At 40.3% G+C, this 18,980-nt stretch overlaps 1 protein-coding gene across 1 annotated transcript in view; it reads right to left on the bottom strand.

Moving 5' to 3' along the window:
* Positions 1-571: 571 nt before the first annotated feature.
* LOC149207040 (zinc finger CCCH domain-containing protein 18-like) overlaps positions 572-18,980 on the bottom strand; it is a 55,524-nt gene continuing 37,115 nt past the window's right edge. The window contains exons 3-5 of the mRNA XM_089397898.1: positions 1,256-2,416; positions 812-933; positions 572-714 (exon numbers count right to left, since the gene is read on the bottom strand). Of these exons, the coding sequence (XP_089254024.1) occupies positions 572-714; positions 812-933; positions 1,256-2,416 (1,426 nt within the window). The remainder of the gene's footprint in view (positions 715-811; positions 934-1,255; positions 2,417-18,980) is intronic.

Below are 18,980 nucleotides of genomic sequence, written 5' to 3'. Positions count from 1 at the left end.
TAAGAAGTAATGGATTACAAGGGAGACCTTGAACCGGTATGTTTGGATTATCTTACAAATTTTCTACAAAACAATTGTCCTACCTTAATTCCCACTTTCACATAGTTTGATTAATTTGGAGATTTTTTTGTTGCTCAAGGTATTCTTTTTCATTTACCATTAATTTGGTAAAAGGTTAGTGATTTTTGAAATGGCTCTACGTTTAGAGATGGATATGAAATTTCTTTTTGTTTTGTTTAAATATGTGTAATCATTGTAGTTTAATCCCAAGTCAATATTGTACGTTATTCAATAAAGCGAAGCAGTTCTCATCAAATGGATTGCCAGATGAATGTTACAAAGATTGAATTACCAAATGCTACAGTCATATTATCGGACTGCCAGATGAATGTTATAAAGCTTGAATTACCAAATTCTACTATAATATTATCCACCCACGTGGCTATTGATGGAAGTGGCTTGTATCAGGATGAAGGGAGACAAAGAAAATTGATTCAAACATTTCCCTTGTGAAAATTGTCACAAAAGCAATGGAGTAGTCTACCTAGGCGGAGGAATGGCCCGTTTTCTGTCACCGCTTGGAAAATCGTTCGGCTCCGGCCGCCGGAAATCGCTCTGCCCTCCGCCACCCTCCCCTAGCTCCGCCACCCTCCCCTGGCAATCCTGACATTCCCTGACAATGGATCCGATCGCAGCTAGAAATCCTGACATCCCCTGACAGATCGGGGACGAGCTGGAATGGCAGCCGCGGAGAGTTATTGCCGGTTACAATTCGAATTGAGGAGGTGCGATCCCGCGGCTGCTCACTCACCTTCCTCCTCGAGCTGGCGCCTCCCGCTCTGCAATTCCTCCACTCTGCAATTCCGCTCTGCAGCTCCAAACCCAGGTACAATCCGCTCTGCAGTCCTACTTTCCTGTGTTTTAAATTTCAACCTAGAAACAATCATCTTTTAATCATCTTGAGACCTGTAAACCTTGGTGGATAGCAGTTTCAGGCTTGTAAATCCAAACATACGCTTCTGTTGGTATGGAATTCTCACATCCTCTACAGGTCCGTATATCCTGAAAGGGGCAACAATAGATTTTTTTAAGATATTTTTATGCCCGGGACCTGCACCTGGTGTCAATTACTAACCAGCACAAGCATGTCATGTCACTGGCAGGACATAGAACCCTGGTAAAACCATATTAACTACCCCTTCCACCCACCAAGAAAGCCGCACTGGATAATATAATAGAAACTGATACTACATACCTGAAATAGTTGGAAACATCCTCCTCCGTGAAGGTGCTTTCAGCAGGAAATGTCATGTAAATTTGATGGGATCCAGAGCTGACACCACTCAAATAGTAGGGATCTCGTTCACTTGGCCTATAAGTTGTGAACCTGTTAGCATCCTCTGCTAAAACAATGGCGTGCTGACCATGAGGCCTATCAATGAGGCTTACTGTATTCTTCAAGCGTGCTAGTAGATTTGTCAAGCTGTATCCTGCTTTCCCATGCCTCTGGCTCTCAGTCAAGTATCCCTCGGCTTGCAGGGTTTTCCCAAATCTCTCGTAATAGAGTTGAGGTAGGGAAGCAATGGAAATAGGGGCCCGTCTTCCTCTCAATAATTCTTGAAGTTCTAACTCTAATCTCTCCAATGATTCCACAGAGAAAGCTTCTTCGAAGCGGGGATCCAAGGGAATTGAACTCGAGACGTTGTCAGAGCGTGAATAACTGTGAGTAAAACGGCAGCTGGAGCCATGCTTGCAATATCCCCTGGAAAAATACAGGCATGGTTTCCAAGAAACTGGCTCACAGCTTACAGAAACGTCTGTCATGGAATAAGATCGCCTGTGATTCAATCCTGTCTTGCTTCCATTCAAGAAAGAGAGCATCTCTGTATAGACATGACTATCATTTGGTAGGCTGTAGGAATCAAGATTCTCAGTGGGATAGAAGAGATGATCTTGGAGCTGAAAATCATCCCTGAGGTTCAGTAACTGGTCATGATAGTCTGAAAATTTGTGATCACTGGGTAAGCTTTGCTGGTGGCTCAAATTGATAAAGTCGCTGTGCTCATCAGTTACAAAACGGTTTGGATTCAAGACTTCATGATGGGCGAACAATGCTGAATCCTGTTGTTGCTCATGTGGAATGTGAGTTCCCCCATGAAAGCCATTGGGTGCTGGAGAAGAGAATGAGCGAGACAACAAATTAGAAAACTGAGTGTAGCGCAGAGGTGACTGAAGAGGGGACGGAGATGATAAACCAAGCTCTGTCTTGGCCTTGGAAATCATGGACTGTAAGAGTGTATTAGGCCCAAATGCCAGGCGAATCATTTCTTGATCTCCCAGGTCTTGAAGAAGCAAATACCCAATGATCTTGGACACATTCTCTGGTTCTATGCTCTGAATCCTTGTGAACACAATCCTGTGCAATCCCGTGGCAAAAGATTCAAATTACTTTCTGGATCACCATCCTATGGAGGATATCTTTACTGAAGGTCCACATGACTTAAAGAAAGTCAATGATACTAAACCGTTCTTTCATTTTTCACATTAAAATGAAAAACCCTTTTGAGACACATCTAGTGAGTACACACCTTGAGCACGGGAGGAAATTAAATATTTTATTTTCTAGTTCTTTTAGTTGTTTTCCTATTTATGCTCACTTAACCGAGTCTAAGTTTCATTAGTTTACCCTGTATTTCTGCTTTTGCTTTAAAGGCTTGCATTTTGACTGCTTCTATTTATATTGTTGCTTCGATGGTGTACATTTCTACTTCTTTGATGGCAAGAGAGTTTGCTGCAACATTATAGGATAATATGTGGGATATTTAGCTCTATAGAAGTCTAGTTTGTGGGAGGCTATTCAAATGTGGAGTGAAATTGCACATATGATCAAACTTGTTGAAACTCAAGTTTAACTTAAGAGTTTTTTCTGCTTGGCACGAGTCAAACTCATGGTTGCTCAATTTAAAGTTCAACTCAATCAATGTGAGTTTGACGTACAATTGTTGAGGAGTCAAATTGAGATTGCAGTTAATTTTAAATTTGAGTGTGTTATTGAGTTAACTTTAAAAACAATAAAACCTTCAAAACCCCAATTTAGCTCTTTGTTATTATCACTATAGGCGACAAACAAATGAAATGAAAAACCCCTTTTAGACCCAGCTAGTGAGTACACGCCTTCAACATGGAAGGAAATTAAATATTTAATTTGCTAGTTATTTTGGTTCTTTTCCTATTTATGCTCACTTAACCAAGTCTAAGTTTCATCAATTTACCCTGTATTTATACTTTTGCTTTAAAGGCTTTCATTTTGACTGCTTCTATTTATATTGTTGCTTCAATGGTGTGCATTTCTATTGCCTTGATGGCAAGGGAGTTTGTTGCTACCTTATAGGTTTGGATGTGGGATATTTAGCTCTATATAAGTCTAATTTTTGGGAGCCTATTTTAGATGTGGAGTGAAATCGAAAAGATGATCAAACTTGTTGAAACTCAAGTTTAACTTAAGAGTTTTTCCTACTTGGCATGAGTAAAAATCACAGTTGCCCATTTCAAGTTCAACTCAATCAATGTGAGTTTGAATTACAATTGATGAGGAGTCAAATTGAGATTGAGGTTAATTTTGAATTTGACTGTGTTATTGAGTTAACTTTAAAAACAATAAAACATCCAAAACCCCAATTTATCTCTTTTCTATTATCACTACAGGAGAAAAACAAATCAAATGAATTTGGCTCTTTACTATTATCACTACAGGTGACGAAAAAATCAAATGGATAGCCATATCTAAATGGGAAAAATAATAACTCTTTGCATGCAATAGGCGCAGTTGGAGTCTAGTGAGTAGAGTTAGAGTGATATGCTTCTTAATTTTGCATGTTTTGTGAATGAATAGAGTTTCCATCCCAGATAGATGAAAGTTAATTGAGTGTTGTGCAAATTTATCTTCAATTGCTTGTCTACCTTGCAGTCTATCTCATGTTACAACTTCTCTTTCTCCAAGCCAACGTGCTATGTAATTATATGCACTTATTCATTGAAGCTACAATGGATTAAGAAGTGAATTTAGGGTTTGAAGATAAGGAGCAAGCAAGGAAGGGCACATTCATGAAGGGAGAACTGTTGTCACACAGTGAAAGCTATGTTGAAAAGTGCAACAAGAAATGCTAAAAATAGCATTGCTATAAATGGCCTTGCTATAAATCGCAATTCAGCCATTGTGGATCTTAGCAACTGTTATCACTTAGAACTCAAAATCTGATGTATATAATTTTCTATCCTAGCCCCATGACAAAGGTCCTTGTTAGTTTAATTTCGTTTTAATTTTCTTCCCCTAGGATTTGGAGTTTTAAAGAGTTTCTTAACTCAAGTCATTCTCAACTCCCATTGGTTCTCCTCCACTCATCAGTGTTCTATAGCCACATCTTGTCTTATCCGAGTCACCATGTCTTTTAGTAATTTCCCAGCATAATTCCCATTCGCCAGTTTCGCAGCGCAATCATGATTAGGCAGTTTCGCAGCGCAATCATGATTAAGCAGTTTCGCAGCGCATCATTATTAAGCAGTTTCGCAGCGCATCATTAAAATTTAAAACTAACAGCGCTGCGAAATCATGGATTCGTACTTCCGCAGCGAATCTTTCCTGAAATATCAAGTCCGTTAGGTGAGTCATCAGCCATGTCTTCTCATGTCAGTTCATATATCTCCCCTATCACGTTTTAACGCTCATTGCCACCATCACCACCACTAGAGCTGTTGATACGCATGTATTATCATTCCCAAGAAATTTCACCGTGCATAAGCCTTAATGATGACCGTAAGTGTCTTGCATGAATGACAAATCTGCAAGATTATGTCTTGAAAGGTTTTAAGCGGAAAGATTCAAAATTCAAGCGAGGCTGATAATCAAGCGAGGCTGAATTCAAAAAGAAGCTGAATCACAACTCCAACCGGAGCTGGTAGTCTTTGTGTGCGAAGATTTAGAAGAATCCATGGAGAAAAAAGAGCACAGATCCGGTAAACCTCTAAGGACTGAACCCGAGGGCCTGGATATAACGCTGAGAGATGAAGGGGTGAAGAAAGCGTTTAAAAATGCCGGGTGCTGGAACTTTTGCAAAAAGTTACAAGGAGGACATGCGCAGGTAACTAAAGAATTTGCACTAAACTTCACTGGTTTGAATTCAAAGGTAGCTATGTTAGAAGTGCAGGTTTCTCCAGAAGCAATATCTGCTGTGACAGAGATCCCAAGAGGACAAGAGGAATGGTTTAAAAATTTCAAATTTGACATGAATCCTTGTAAGGAGTTTTTAAAGGATGCATATGTAAATGAAGATTTGAGTAGGGGAGTGCCCAGGAATTATGTCAAAGAACATTATGCTCTCTTACTCACCTGCATACAAAAATATTTGACTTGTGAGGGAAGGTATAACAAAGTTTATTCTTACCATTTCAAACTGCTTTTGCATTTCACTGGGAAAGTCTCCATAGACCTACCTTTTTATTTGTTTCGTAGCTTGAGTAAGATGTGTGATAAGGTACAACTGAGAAAAGAGGATTCTGAAACCTCTTTGTTTCATCATGGTTTGATCAAGTTACTGGTTTTAGATGGCCTCCAGAAGATAGACAGAGACTGGAATTCTTTTATTTTTATGGCTGGATTCCAAAGCAAGACTGGCCTCACTCCACAACCGGCCAGAGATTTTACAATAGCTGAGCTCCAAAAAGAGGCAAGAGCTAAAAGGGTTCCAAAGTCACAGCTAAGAAAACCAGTGAAGCCTCTCATCATCCAAGATCAACCTCAGCAAATAACTAAGGAAAAGGCTCAGGGTAAAAAGGATGTACCAGAAACAAGCACATCTGAAGCAGTCTCAAGGGTAAGAACAAGAAGTCAAATAATGAAGGAAAAAGGTAAAGCTGTAGCAGTTGAAGAGAGCCCAGTGTCCAAGGCAAATTTGAATGATTTATTACAGGCCATTGAATTCGAGCAGTCTCTACCAGTCCAAATTGAATTGATGCAGTCAGAGCAGGAAAGCACCAAGAAATCCAAGGCCTCAAAAAGGCTTAGATTTGATGTGCCAGCTGAAGAGTTCATTTTCAAACCTAGAAGACCTATAACAAGAAGATTCCAGCAAGTAAAGGAAGCAATGCCGAGAACAGAGGAAACAGGGGAAGAGATACAAAAAGACACGGGCAAAACAGCCATTGCATCTCAAGAAGATAATATAGCAGCCATACAGAGACAATTAGAGTCAGCCAAGTATGAGATTGCTAAATTGAAGAAGGCCGCTAGAAAGCATGCAGCCATACATGCAAAATATTATAAAACCTTATGGGAAGGAAATGAAGCTGTAAAGGCTCAGTTGAATTCAGTGGTTGATGGCCACGAACAATTTCACACCTGGACAGTACCAGCCATCAAAGAAGCCAGGTATATCAGAAGGATTAATATGCAACTGAGAGCTGGGAATAGAGCTATGAGGAAACAAATTGAAGATTTGAAGACACAGCTGAGCCGACTGCCTGCTAAATGAGTTTTTCACTTCAAGTAAGGTTTTGTTTCAAATTTTTGACAAATTTGCTTAATCTTATTTCTCTGAGGAAATATAAATCCCTGTTCAACATGTGGAAAGTCGAAGGGAGTTTTTGGCAATCAAATACTCAGTTGATAAAGATCTCGGGTCAAAGGCAAACTGTTTCAAATAATTTAGCAGTTTCGTAGCGCGCTACGAAATTGCTGAAGATGTTGTTTTTAACGCAAATCAAGTAGTTTGAATTATAAGCGGGAATTTTGAAAGGGAAACGGCTAAAGGGTGTACAAGACATCAGCTGGAGCAAACAACAGCCAATCAGGTCAAGACAGATGGATGTTTAAAAGGATTGAATATTCAAAACCAATTTTGAATTTTTGTCATAAAGCCCCTTTATCACAGTTCAAAATATGTCAAACGATTTGCCTGCAAGGAATTTTTGCCTGTACACATGTTCATGAAAAGAGCTTACAACGCATCAAGGACGTGGCAGTCTTCCACATCTTGGGTAATTAAAAGCTAAAGAACATGCTTCTGTGCATTCGAAGATTTTGGAAAAAACTGAAGCCGAGAAGCAAGGGTAACCTCCAAATATCTCTGAGCAGTTAAAAAGTTTCAACATTCCAGGTCAACATGGGGCATTAAATACCCATCTCAGCCATTTCAGCCAAACTGAAAGAGGACCAGGTGTCAAAGAACGAGGAGAAGCCATCATGCATACAATAGGGAGTTAGAGTCATAGTAGATTTAGAACTCTAAAAAAGCTCCAGTCAGCACTTTATTGTATTAATTAGTTAATTAAATAGTTGATAGGTGTCATTAGAGGTAGTTATCGAATTCCCCTCATGCTGGAGGAGGAATCTCGATCAGGTAGAATAAGAATTCTATATATAGCTGAAACAACAATGTAATGGGGGTTGGAAAACTTTATGACAGAGCATTGTATTTGGGCTTATGTAAGACAGAGTTCAGTAATATAATTTGGCTTTTACTTCTCAGGATTCATGAAGGATTTCTATGTTCAGAACGTGTGATCTTGTCCTTTCCTAAATTTTTTACAGTTTTATAAATGTATAATCACTCAGAATTCACTGATTGTGCTCTGATTTCCTGTATGCATTTATAGACTGTGGTTTCATATGAGTTATGTTCTGAATATTCAAATGCTGAATGCCCTGACTTCTATGTAAAGTCAAGATCCTTGTTTATTGAGATGTTGTTGACTCCATAGGCCCAATGGAAACTTGTTTAATGTTTTTCCAGCATCTATATTTGTCACAGTTATTTCACAAAGAGTTAGCCATCTTATCTTAATCAAAATCATTAACCCATCTAGAGAGAGCCCTCTCAGGTTGAGGAGGCTAAGCCTCAGCCTAAAGTAGGTTTGAAATAGTTACTTGAAGTCTTCCTGGTCTGCAGCCTTCCAGGGCCTGATTTTGAGATAACAGCAACAATGGGTGAAAAGTGAAAGTGCTAAAAATAAATTTTCTAAAAATAGCATTTCGGGATCCCTTCTTATTTTAGTCAGTCCCTGGACTAAACATAGGAAGTAAAATTCGAATTTGATATTAACAGCTGTTTGTAAATTGATTAATTAATTCATCTTGAGTTAATTAGTTAAGGAATTATGAACATGAAGTCTATGTGAGGACATGCAACAATTTCTCCTTTGATTGAGGGATTTATCCATCAGTTAAAGAGATAAGAGTGAGTTGTAATTATGAGTTGTAATCAGTTGACTCAGTTAACTGAGTCAAGTCCAGTTAGATTAATTTAACAGTTTGTTAAATTAATGAGAGTTCAGTTAGTTAATGCTTGCATGCATGTAACTACTATATTTCAGATAACTGAGTATTCACTCATGGATAACTCATGCATGTCAGTTCAGACAAAGACCCAGTTGAGATCAAATGGAGGGACAATGTACTATCAGTTGCAAGAATATTCCATTGTGAATATTCCTTGCATGCAGAAGGAATATTATTCCTTGAGGAATGCACCGTTAGATCAGAGGTTATAGTGAGTGTGATGAGGCCAATTCACACATGTGACATCATTGGACCCCAATCAAAACTACGCAGGAAATAGGAGGCTTGGAGGGATTCAGGAAGACATATTCTATGTCTATTCAGTGTGTGAGCTGTATTATTTGATTGCAGAGAGAGCATGATAGCTTTTGAGCTGATTCTTTTTGTAACTTGAACAAGATTTCTACTCGTATGATAATACAGAGTTGGGGTTTTAGGCAGTTGCTTTCCCTAGTGTTATATCTTCTGTGTTATGGTTGATTACTTTTCATTCTCAGTTATATCTATTCTTAGTTGATGATGCTCATATCTGTTTAAGCTTCCGCAAAGTTTATGGTAGAAGTAGATCTAGTATTATGCTATAGGACATTTCATATATCAGTTGACCTGCAGGTGAAAATTCTACATGGTATCAGAGAAAAGGTGATCAAGGAAGAACAATATACAAGAAGGAGAAGTTCAAAGTTTGGTTTCTGAATATTGAAATTGAGTTCTTACCATATCTCTATTTCACCTATGGCGTTAAGTGGTTTAAGACTCGAATATTCCTTTGAAGGCAGTTCAAATTATATAGCTTGGAAGGATCGCATGGAGGTAGTATTAGAAGATAACGGTCTAAAGGACTTCATTGATCAAGAAGTCCAAAAGCTGACTGATGCTACTCAATTGGTGGAATGGAAAAAGTGTGTGGCTAGAGCAAGGAGAATCCTCCTGGAGGGAGTTCGAGATCACATTGTCTCGAGCCTCCATGGGAAGGAGACTCCATTTTCGATGTGGAAAACATTGAAATATATTTATCAGAATAGCAGTGATCAGAGGAAGCTGGCACTGAAAGACAAGCTTCGAAAGATCAAGTGAAAAAAGGGCGACACGATCTCTACGTTCCTGAACAAGCTCACCACCTGCAAGGATGAGCTTGGAAGCGTAGGGATCACAACCGCTGATGACGACATGGTGAGTCTAGCACTCCTCGGTCTTCCTAAGAGCTGGCATAACTACCAGGACTTGGTTAATGGAAGAGAGAAACTGCCAAACTGGGAACGACTTTGGTCGGACCTAATGTAGGAGGAGATAAGGTGAAGCAACAGGGATGGATCTTCATCAAAACAAGATGATGAAGAAAATCTAGCTTTAGTGAGTAAAGCTAAGAAAGGGAAAGGGAAGGCGTCCCAATCCAAATTTTCTCATGGTGGGAAGAAGTTTGACAAGTAGAAAGTGCGATGATTTCACTGTCATGAAGTGGGCCATTATGCAACGAATTGTCCACAAAAGAAATCCAAGAAGGGTTCCTCCAAGGGATTTGATGGTGAGGCACTGACCTCATAGTTTGAGCTGGATTTCTCTCTTATTGCATGCATGTTTTCATCCATGGTGGGATGTGTTTGGTACCTGGACAGTGGAGCTTCTTTCCACATGTCGGGTGACAAGAATTTTTTCATTACATTGGAGGATAAGGATCTCCAAATGTGGATCGAGATGGGCGATGATGGATAGTACTGTGTCTCAGGTGAAGATACAGTTGTGTTTCAGAGGGAGCATGGTGCTCCTCTCACCCTATCTACTGTTAAGTATGTACCAGGTATAAAAAAGAATCTTGTGTTTCTTGCTATGCTAGAAGATAAAGGCTATGATGTAGTCTTTAGTAAAGGAAAAGTTTTCTTGAGGCATATCGGCACCGGACAGACCAAGCGAATTGGGATTCAAGTAAAAAATCTCTACAAGCTGGAGGTAGAAGACTGTGCTGCACTGAGTTCCAAAGCAAAGGTGGTGCAAAGCCAAGATGTTGGCGAGCTATGGCATAGAAGACTGGGTCACTTGCATCACGGGGCCTTGAAGATCATGCAGCAAATTTCTACCGGCTTACCCAAGGGAAAACTAGAGCAAACAGATACATGCAAAGGATGCACCCTGGGTAAGTATGCAAAATCTTCCTTTCAGGATTGGGATAGTAGAGATGGAGTAATCCTGGAGCGAATTCACTCAGATGTATGTGGACCATTCTCTACAGCCTCCACCGCTAAACAAAGGTACTATGTTATTTTTATTGATGATTTTTCTCGTAGATGTTGGATCTACTTTATGCAAAATAAGGATAAGACCTTCTTGAGGTTTTGTGAGTTTAAAGCCTTGGAAAAGAAAGAATCTGGAAAGAAAGTAAAAGCCTTGCGTAGCGACAATGGTGGAGAGTATGTTTCTCAGCAGTTTAAAGACTTTTGTGCTGCAGAAGGAATTAAACGGGAACTGACGGCACCCCATAACCCACAACAGAATGGGGTGGCCGAAAGGAAGAATATATCTATTGTGGGAGCAGCTCGAGCGATGTTGCATGACCAAAGCCTACCACTTCATCTGTGGGCTGAGGCATGCAATACAATAGTGTACCTTCAGAACAGAAGTCCTCATCATATATTGGGTATGAAGACACCTATGGAGGCTTTTTCTGGGAAGCGACCAGATGTGAGTCACTTTTGCATCTTTGGATCATCAGTGTTGGGTTGTGTTACATTCTTTCCACGTAGTTAATAGGGGTTTGAGGTGTACCCGTAACCCCACCTTATGGGGTTCGAAAAATTTTGGTTTTGGTTTTGGACCCTATGTTGGGTTGGGCGGACCCACCTATGGTTTTGTACATGATTTTCGCACATGATTTTGGACGCAATGGTTTTATGTCCATGGTATTGGATGCTTCGACATGTATAAATATGTATTGTAACATTGAAAGGAACATAATGAAAATTCAAGCTGGTAGTCCCGGTTTTGGGATCCAGGGGAAAATCTTTGTGTATATGTGTTTTATGTGTTCTACTCTCGCATTATTTATTTTCTGTGTTTTAGAATTCGTATGCAGGTAATTTCTGTATGGGGTTAAAACCTACATTTGGTATCAGAGCAGATTTGGCTTCAAGGGGACGCCTTTGTTGCTGAGGGGTTTTGCTCGGGCCTGTGGTAGACCCTGTTTAGTGGGAGATCTGCGAGATCGATTCTGGTGGTGAAAGAAGATGGCGAGCAGTGGAAAGATAGATATCGAGAAATTTAGTGGTCAGAGTTTTGAGTTGTGGAAACTCAAGATGGAGGATTTGTTGGTGGATAAATATTAGTGGATCGCGGTAGATCCGGGTACTAAACCAATGGGAGTGTCCGATGAAGAATGGAAGAAGTTGGATCGGAAGGAAAAGAGCACAATACGATTGTGTGTCTCAGATTCAGTATTGCTGAATGTATCAGTGGAAGCTACAACAAAGTCTTTGTGGGACAAGTTAGGGACTTTGTACCAATCTAAGTCTTTGATGAATAAACTGTTCCTGCGGAAAAAGCTGTATAACCTGAGGATGAAAGATGGAGACTCGGTGACAGAGCATATGAACGCATTTAATACTGTGGTAAGCCAGTTAGCATCTGTTGATATTAAAATTTCAGATGAAGATAAGTGCATCAGTTTGTTGTGCTCTCTACCAGATTCGTGGGATAGTCTGGATATTGCAATAGGTAGCAATGAAACTGCTTTGCAGTTTGATGAAATAGTCTCTACCTTGCTGACGGAGGAGATGAGATGGAAAAATATGGAGAGCCAAAATGGTGATGCCTTATTTGTACGAGGACGGTCCCAGAACAGAAACAAAAATAAGTCATTGAGGGGGAGATCTAAATCTAGAGGGAGATCTAAATCTCCAGGAAAACCTGTAAAGGTGGTGTGCTGGAAATGTGGAAAGGAAGGCCACTTCAAAAGGGATTGTAAATCTAAAGCTCCTGACAAAGGAAAGGGATCTGATGAGGCTCCTTCTGCAGAGGCGAAAACCACCTCAGATGAAGGTAGGGATGTGTACTTGGCTTCTTCAATTACACATGTAGATCATGAGGCATGGTTGATTGACTCAGGTGCATCTTTTCACTTCACTCCCCATAGAGAGTGGTTCTATGAGTATAAGAAATATGATGGTGGTGATGTCTTCCTGGGGGATGACAAGAAGGCTAGAATCATTGGTCATGGAAAAGTAAAGTTGAAATTGCAAGGTGGAAGAGTTATAACACTTCCAGGTGTTCTGCATATTCCTGCATTGGCCAGAAATTTGATTTCTGTAAGCAAGCTGGATGATGCAGGTGTAAAAATAGTGTTCGACAAGGATACCTGCAAGATGTTTTGGGGAGCACTAGTATTGATGTGGGGAGTTCAGATTGGAACTCTATACAAGCTACAAGGTAGCACTGTTATTGATGGGTGCAATAGTTATGTGGTTTCTGAAAGTGGAGCAGAAGATATAGTGGTATCTAGAGAGAATACCATGATGTGGCATCAAAGGCTTGGAAATATTGGAGAGAAGGGCCTTCGAATACTTCATGGTAAAGGTATGGTAGAAGGTATGAGTAATAGCTCTCTAGATTTTGGTTTCTGTGAAAATTGTGTATATGGGAAGCAGAATCGGGTGAGTTTCTCCTCTGGTAGTAAGAGGGCGAAACAAATATTAGAACTTGTGCATAGTGATGTGTTTGGACCTAGGAAAGTTCCATCACTGGGTAAGTCTATGTACTATGTATCATTTATAGATGACTTCTCAAGGAATACATGGATATATTTCCTTAAGAAGAAATCTGAAGCCTTTGACAGATTTAAAGAATTTAAGGCTCTCATGGAAAATCAGACAAAGAAGAAGATAAAGGTGCTGAGGACAGATAATGGTGGAGAGTTTTGCAGCAAGGAATTTGAAGAATTCTGTAAGAAGTGTGGTATAGCACGACAGAAGACTACTCCATATACACCTTAGAAAAATGGAGTTGCAAAAAGAATGAATAAGACGTTGATGGAAAGGGCAAGAAGTATGCTCAGTGGTGCCGGGTTAGGATAGGAATTCTAGGCAGAGGTGGTGGATACTGCATGTTACTTGGTCAACGGGTCACCTTCATCAGCGTTGGAGGATAAGACTCCACAAGAGGTATGGACTGGTAAGAAACCCTCTCTTTCACATCTGAGGGTATTTGGATGTGATGCATATGTACATGTTCCAATGGAGAAACGAACCAAGTTGGATAGTAAATCTGAAAAGTGCATCTTTATTGGGTATAAGGATGGTTTAAAAGGTTATAAGCTTTGGAACCCAGTCACATGGAAGGTTGTGTAAAGTCAAGATGTGGTGTTCAGAGAGGTAAAAGATGTTATTAAACATGAAGTCCAACCAAAGGAACCTGAGACGATAGAGTTTGAGATAAAGGAGGAAGAATCAGACTCTACAACAGAGGAGGAATTAGAAGCTGAAGAGCCACAAACTCCGGGTGTAAGAAGATCAGTTCGAGAAAGAAGGCAGCTAGAAAGGTATAGTCCATCTGCTTTCTGTTCAAATTTTGCTTTATGTATTACTGATGATGATCCTAGAACTGTGAAGGAAGTAGTGGATTCAGATGATGGAAAACTCTGGAAAGTGGCCATGGTTGATGACATGGCATCTTTGCACAAAAATGAGGCTTGGGATTTGGTGGAGTTGCCGGCTGGAAGGAAACCCATTGGCAGCAAATGGGTGTTCAAAAAGAAGACAAATGCAGAAGGAAAAGTGGAGAAATACAAAGCTCGGTTGGTAACAAAAGGTTATTCCCAGGTGTCGGGAATTGATTTTGGTGATATTTTTTCTCCTGTTGCCAAGGTAACTTCTATTAGATTACTTTTATCTGTTGCTGTTTCTTTTGATTTTGAGGTAGAACAGATGGATGTGAAGACAACATTTCTTCACGAGGATCTGGAAGAGGAGATCTACTTGAAGCAACCTGAAGGCTTTGTAGTGAAGGGTAAGAAAGAACTGGTATGTAAGTTAAAGAAGTCTCTATATGGGTTAAAATAGTCACCAAGGATGTGGTATCAGAAATTTGATACATTTATACGGGGACTTGGCTTCACCAGAAGCAAAGCAGATCATTGTGTGTATTTTAAATTAATTGGTGACCGTGTTATTTATCTGGTCTTGTATGTGGATGATATATTGTTGGTTGAAAATGACAAAGAAGTTATCCAGGATTTGAAGACCCAATTGTACTCCAAATTCGACATGAAAGATCTTGGTGTTGCAAACTATATTTTGGGCATGGAAATTAAAAGAGATTGGGCAAAGAGGAAGCTCTAGTTAAATCAAAGGAAGTATGTCAAGACAATATTGCAGAGGTTTAATATGCAGGATAGTAAACTAGTGAAGGTTCCTATTCCTGTAAGTGTGAGGTCATATGCTGAATAGTGTCCCAAGACACAAGAAGAGGAAGAGGACATGTCCCGTGTTCCATATGCAAGTGCAGTCGGTAGCTTGATGTATGCAATGGTCTATACTAGACCAAACATTGCACATGCAGTGGGAGTATTGAGCAGGTTTATGTCAAAACCAGGAAAGGAGCATTGGACAACAATGAAGCGGGTTTTCAGGTATTTGCGTGGCACTAGTGATTATGGTTTGTGCTACCAAGGAAGACTAGGATTGGATAGAGTGTTGGATATTCGTGGCTTTGTTGATGCAGACTGGGCTGGAGATCTGGATCAGAGAAGATCTAAAAGTGGTTATGTGTTTAACCTTTTTGGAGGTGCAGTCAGTTGGATGAGTAAGAAACAATCTGTAGTGGCACTATCAACTACAGAGGCAGAATACATGGCAGCCACTCATGCAAGCAAGGAAGTAGTTTGGTTGCAGAGATTGTGTTCAAGTATGGGGTTAGTACAGGAAGCTATAAGGATAGACTGTGACAGCCAAAGCACAATTTTCTTGGCAAAGAACCTTGCATATCATTCAAAGACAAAGCACATTGATGTTCAGTATCACTTTGTGAGGGATATGATAGAAGACAAAAAGGTGTTGCTAGTAAAGTTGGACACTTTGAAGAATACTGCAGATGCATTGACAAAATCTGTGAGCTCTGAGAAGTTCTCTTGGTGTGGGTGTTTCAGGGCTGGAAAAATGACTAAGCTCTCTTGTGGCCCCCTATGGAAAGAAAACAACAAGTGGGAGAATGTTGGGTTGTGTTATATTCTTTCCATGTAGTTAACAGGGGGTTTGAGGTGTACCCGTAACCCCACTTTATTGGGTCTGGGGCAGCGCCCCGGAAAATTTTGGTTTTGGACCCTATGTTAGGTTGGGCGAACCCACCTATGGTTTTGTGCATGATTTTCACACATGTTTTTGGACGCGATGGTTTTCGGTCCATGGTATTGGATGCTTTGGCATGTATAAATATGTATTGTAACATTGAAAGGAACATAATGAAAAATCAAGCTGGTAGTCCCGGTTTTGGGATCCAGGGGAAAATCTCTGTGTATATGTGTTTTATGTCTTCTACTCTCGCATTATTTATTTTCTGCGTTTTAGAATTTGTATGCAGGTAATTTCTGTACGAGGTTAAAACCTACAATCAGTTTACTATCATGTGACCAAAGATGCTCGGAAGAAGCTAGACCCAATAGCTAAGTTGGGGATACTTGTGGGGTACACAGATACACCCCACAACTATCGTGTGTTTCTGCCTGTCAGTCAGAGGACCATAGTGCACAGGGATTTGATGTTTGACGAGTAGAGAGCCATGCGAGTGTCACTTGAGAGGGAGCTCAAGTTACATGGAGATGAGGAACTTTTAGTTCCAAAGGAGGAGGAGCCTCCTGATGATGTGGATCAGCCACATGCAGAGGATCCAGTAGTGGAGACCACCACTCCTGGAGAGTTTTCCAGAGACGGGTGGAAACACTCACGGGAAGTTGATAGATTGATGCTAGATGCGAGAGAGAATGTGGGGCAGCCATCCTCTCAGCGCAGACAGAGGAGATCTCCCGAGAGATACATTGGCTACATGGCCCTGGTTGGGGAGTGTGTAGCGACCGAACCTTCTTCTTTTCAGGAGGCAGTGCAACAACCATTCTGGGTTGATTCAATGGTAGAAGAGTACGATTCTACCATACAAAACAGTGTGTGAGATGTTGTCCCTAGACCTGGAGACAAGTTAGTGGTTAGTTCCCGATGGCTTTACAAGGTAAAGCCGGCAGCTGATGACAGTGTTGAGAAACACAAGGCAAGGTTTGTTGCCCGAGGTTTCTCACAGGTTGAGGGGATCAACTACGATGAGACCTTTCCTCCTGTAGCAAGGTACTCATCTATTAGATCGATGCTAGCTCTATCAGCTCAGATGGGTTGGAAGATCCATCAGATGGATGTGAAGACAGTGTTCCTCAATGGGAAGGTTGAGGAAGAGGTATACATTGAGCAACTCGAAGGATTTGATACCTTCAATTGTGAGTCACATGTTTTCCAACTCAAGCGAGCATTGTATGGGCTGAAGCAAGCACCCCGTGCTTGGTATACCGGGATCAACAACTATTTCACCGGATTGGGATTCACCAAGAGTGATGCGAACCTTTACCACATCATGGTAGAAGGTAAGCCATTGATTATTCTACTTTATGTCGATGATCTGATTTTGACAGGTGATGATCAGCTGATCAAATTTGGCAAGGAGGACCTTGCAAGAGAGTTTGAGATGAAGGACATGGGCCTCATGCACTACTTTCTAGGCATGGAAGTGTGGCAGAAAGATGGGGAAGTATGTGTGTCTCAAGGCAAGTATGCCAATGAGATATTTAGGTGCTTTCACATGGAGAAGTGCAAACCCATGCAGACTCCTCTAGCTGGTAACTGGAGGAAGGAGGATGCTACTTCAGGTGAGGTAGTAGCTGCTACTATTTATCGGCAGCTGGTGGGTTCACTTATGTATCTAGTGAACACACGTCTGGATTTCTGCTATGCAGTGAACCAGCTGAGTCAAGCTATGGTTCAGCCAACAAAGTTATTTTGGAAGGTAGCGAAGCATGTGCTGAGATACCTTAGAGGCACTACACAATACGGATTCTGGTACAGACGGACAGAGGGAGTGAAGCTGCAAGGCTTCACGGATGTGGATTGGGCAGGTAATCCATCAGACCGGAAGAGCACTTCTGGAGGAATCTTCAACCTTGGTTCAACTGCAGTTTCCTGGTACAACAGGAAACAAAGATTAGTTGCACTTAGCTCAACAGAGGCTGAATACATGGCTACCAATCAAGTAGCATGCGAGGCCATTTGGATGCGAAAGATTCTAGTGGGATTGTTTGATCAGATGATGGATTCTACAGTGATATACTGTGATAATCAGAGTTGCATAAAACTCTCTGAGAATCCAGTGTCTCATGACAGGTCCAAGCACATAGATATCTGTTACCATCATTTACGGGATTGTGTGGTCAAGAGGATCATGATCTTGCTGTATGTTTCGACCGAGGAACATCATGCAGATATTTTGACTAAGGCATTGTCAAAATGCAAGTTCGAGTTCCACAGAGACAGGATCAGGGTTGCTGATAATCCCTTTCTTGTTGAGAGGGAGTGTTGAAAAGTGCAACAAGAAATGATTAAAATTTTAAATGATAAAAATAACACTGCTATAAATAGCCCTGCTATAAATATCAGTTCAGCTATTGTGGATCTTAGCAACAATGGGTGAAAAGTGAAAGTGCTAAAAATAGATTTTCTAAAAATAGCATTTCAGGATCCCTTCTTATTGTAGTCAGTCCCTGGACTAAACATAGGAAGTAAAATTTGAATTTGATATTAACAACTATTTGTAAATTCATTAATTAATTCATCTTGAGTTAATTAGCTAAGGAATTATGAACATGAAGTATATGTGAGGACATGCAACAGTTTTTCCTTTAATTGAGGGATTTATCCATCAGTTAAAGAGATAAGAGTGAGTTGTAATTAGTTGACTTAGTTAACTGAGTCAAGTCCAGTTAGATTAATTTAACAGTTTGTTAAATTAATGAGAGTTCAGTTAGTTAATGCTTGCATGCATGTAACTACTATATTTCAGATAACTGAGTATTCACTCATGGATAACTCATGCATGTCAGTTCAGACAGAGACCCAATTGAGATCAGATGGAGGGACAGTGTACTATCAGTTGCAAGAATATTCCATTGTGAATATTCCTTGCATGCAGAAGGAATATTATTCCTTGAGGATTGCATAGTTAGATCAGAAGTTATAGTGAGCTTGATGAGGCCAATTCACACATGTGACATCATTGGACCCCAATCAAAACTGCGCAAGGAAATAGGAGGCTTGGACGGCTTGAGGAAGATATATCTATGTCTATTTAATCTGTGAGTTGTATTGTTTGATTGCAGAGAGAGCATGATAGCTTTTGAGCTGATTCTTTTTGTAACTTGAACAAGATTTCCACTTGTATGATAATACAGAGTTGGGGTTTTAGGCAGTTTCTTTCCCCAGTGTTATATCTTCTGTGTTATGGTTGATTACTTCTCATTCTCAATTATATCTGTTCTTGGTTGATGATGCTCATATCTGTTTAAGCTTCCACAAAGTTTATGGTAGAAGTAGATCTAGTATTATGCTTTAGGACATTGCATATATCAGTTGATCTA

The sequence above is a fragment of the Pinus tabuliformis genome, chromosome 1_2, assembly GCF_031772625.1.
Source record: "Pinus tabuliformis cultivar Carrire ecotype Pingquan chromosome 1_2, CPIR1, whole genome shotgun sequence".
NCBI lineage: Eukaryota > Viridiplantae > Streptophyta > Pinopsida > Pinales > Pinaceae > Pinus > Pinus tabuliformis.
This window is presented reverse-complemented; position numbering and strand designations above follow the sequence as displayed.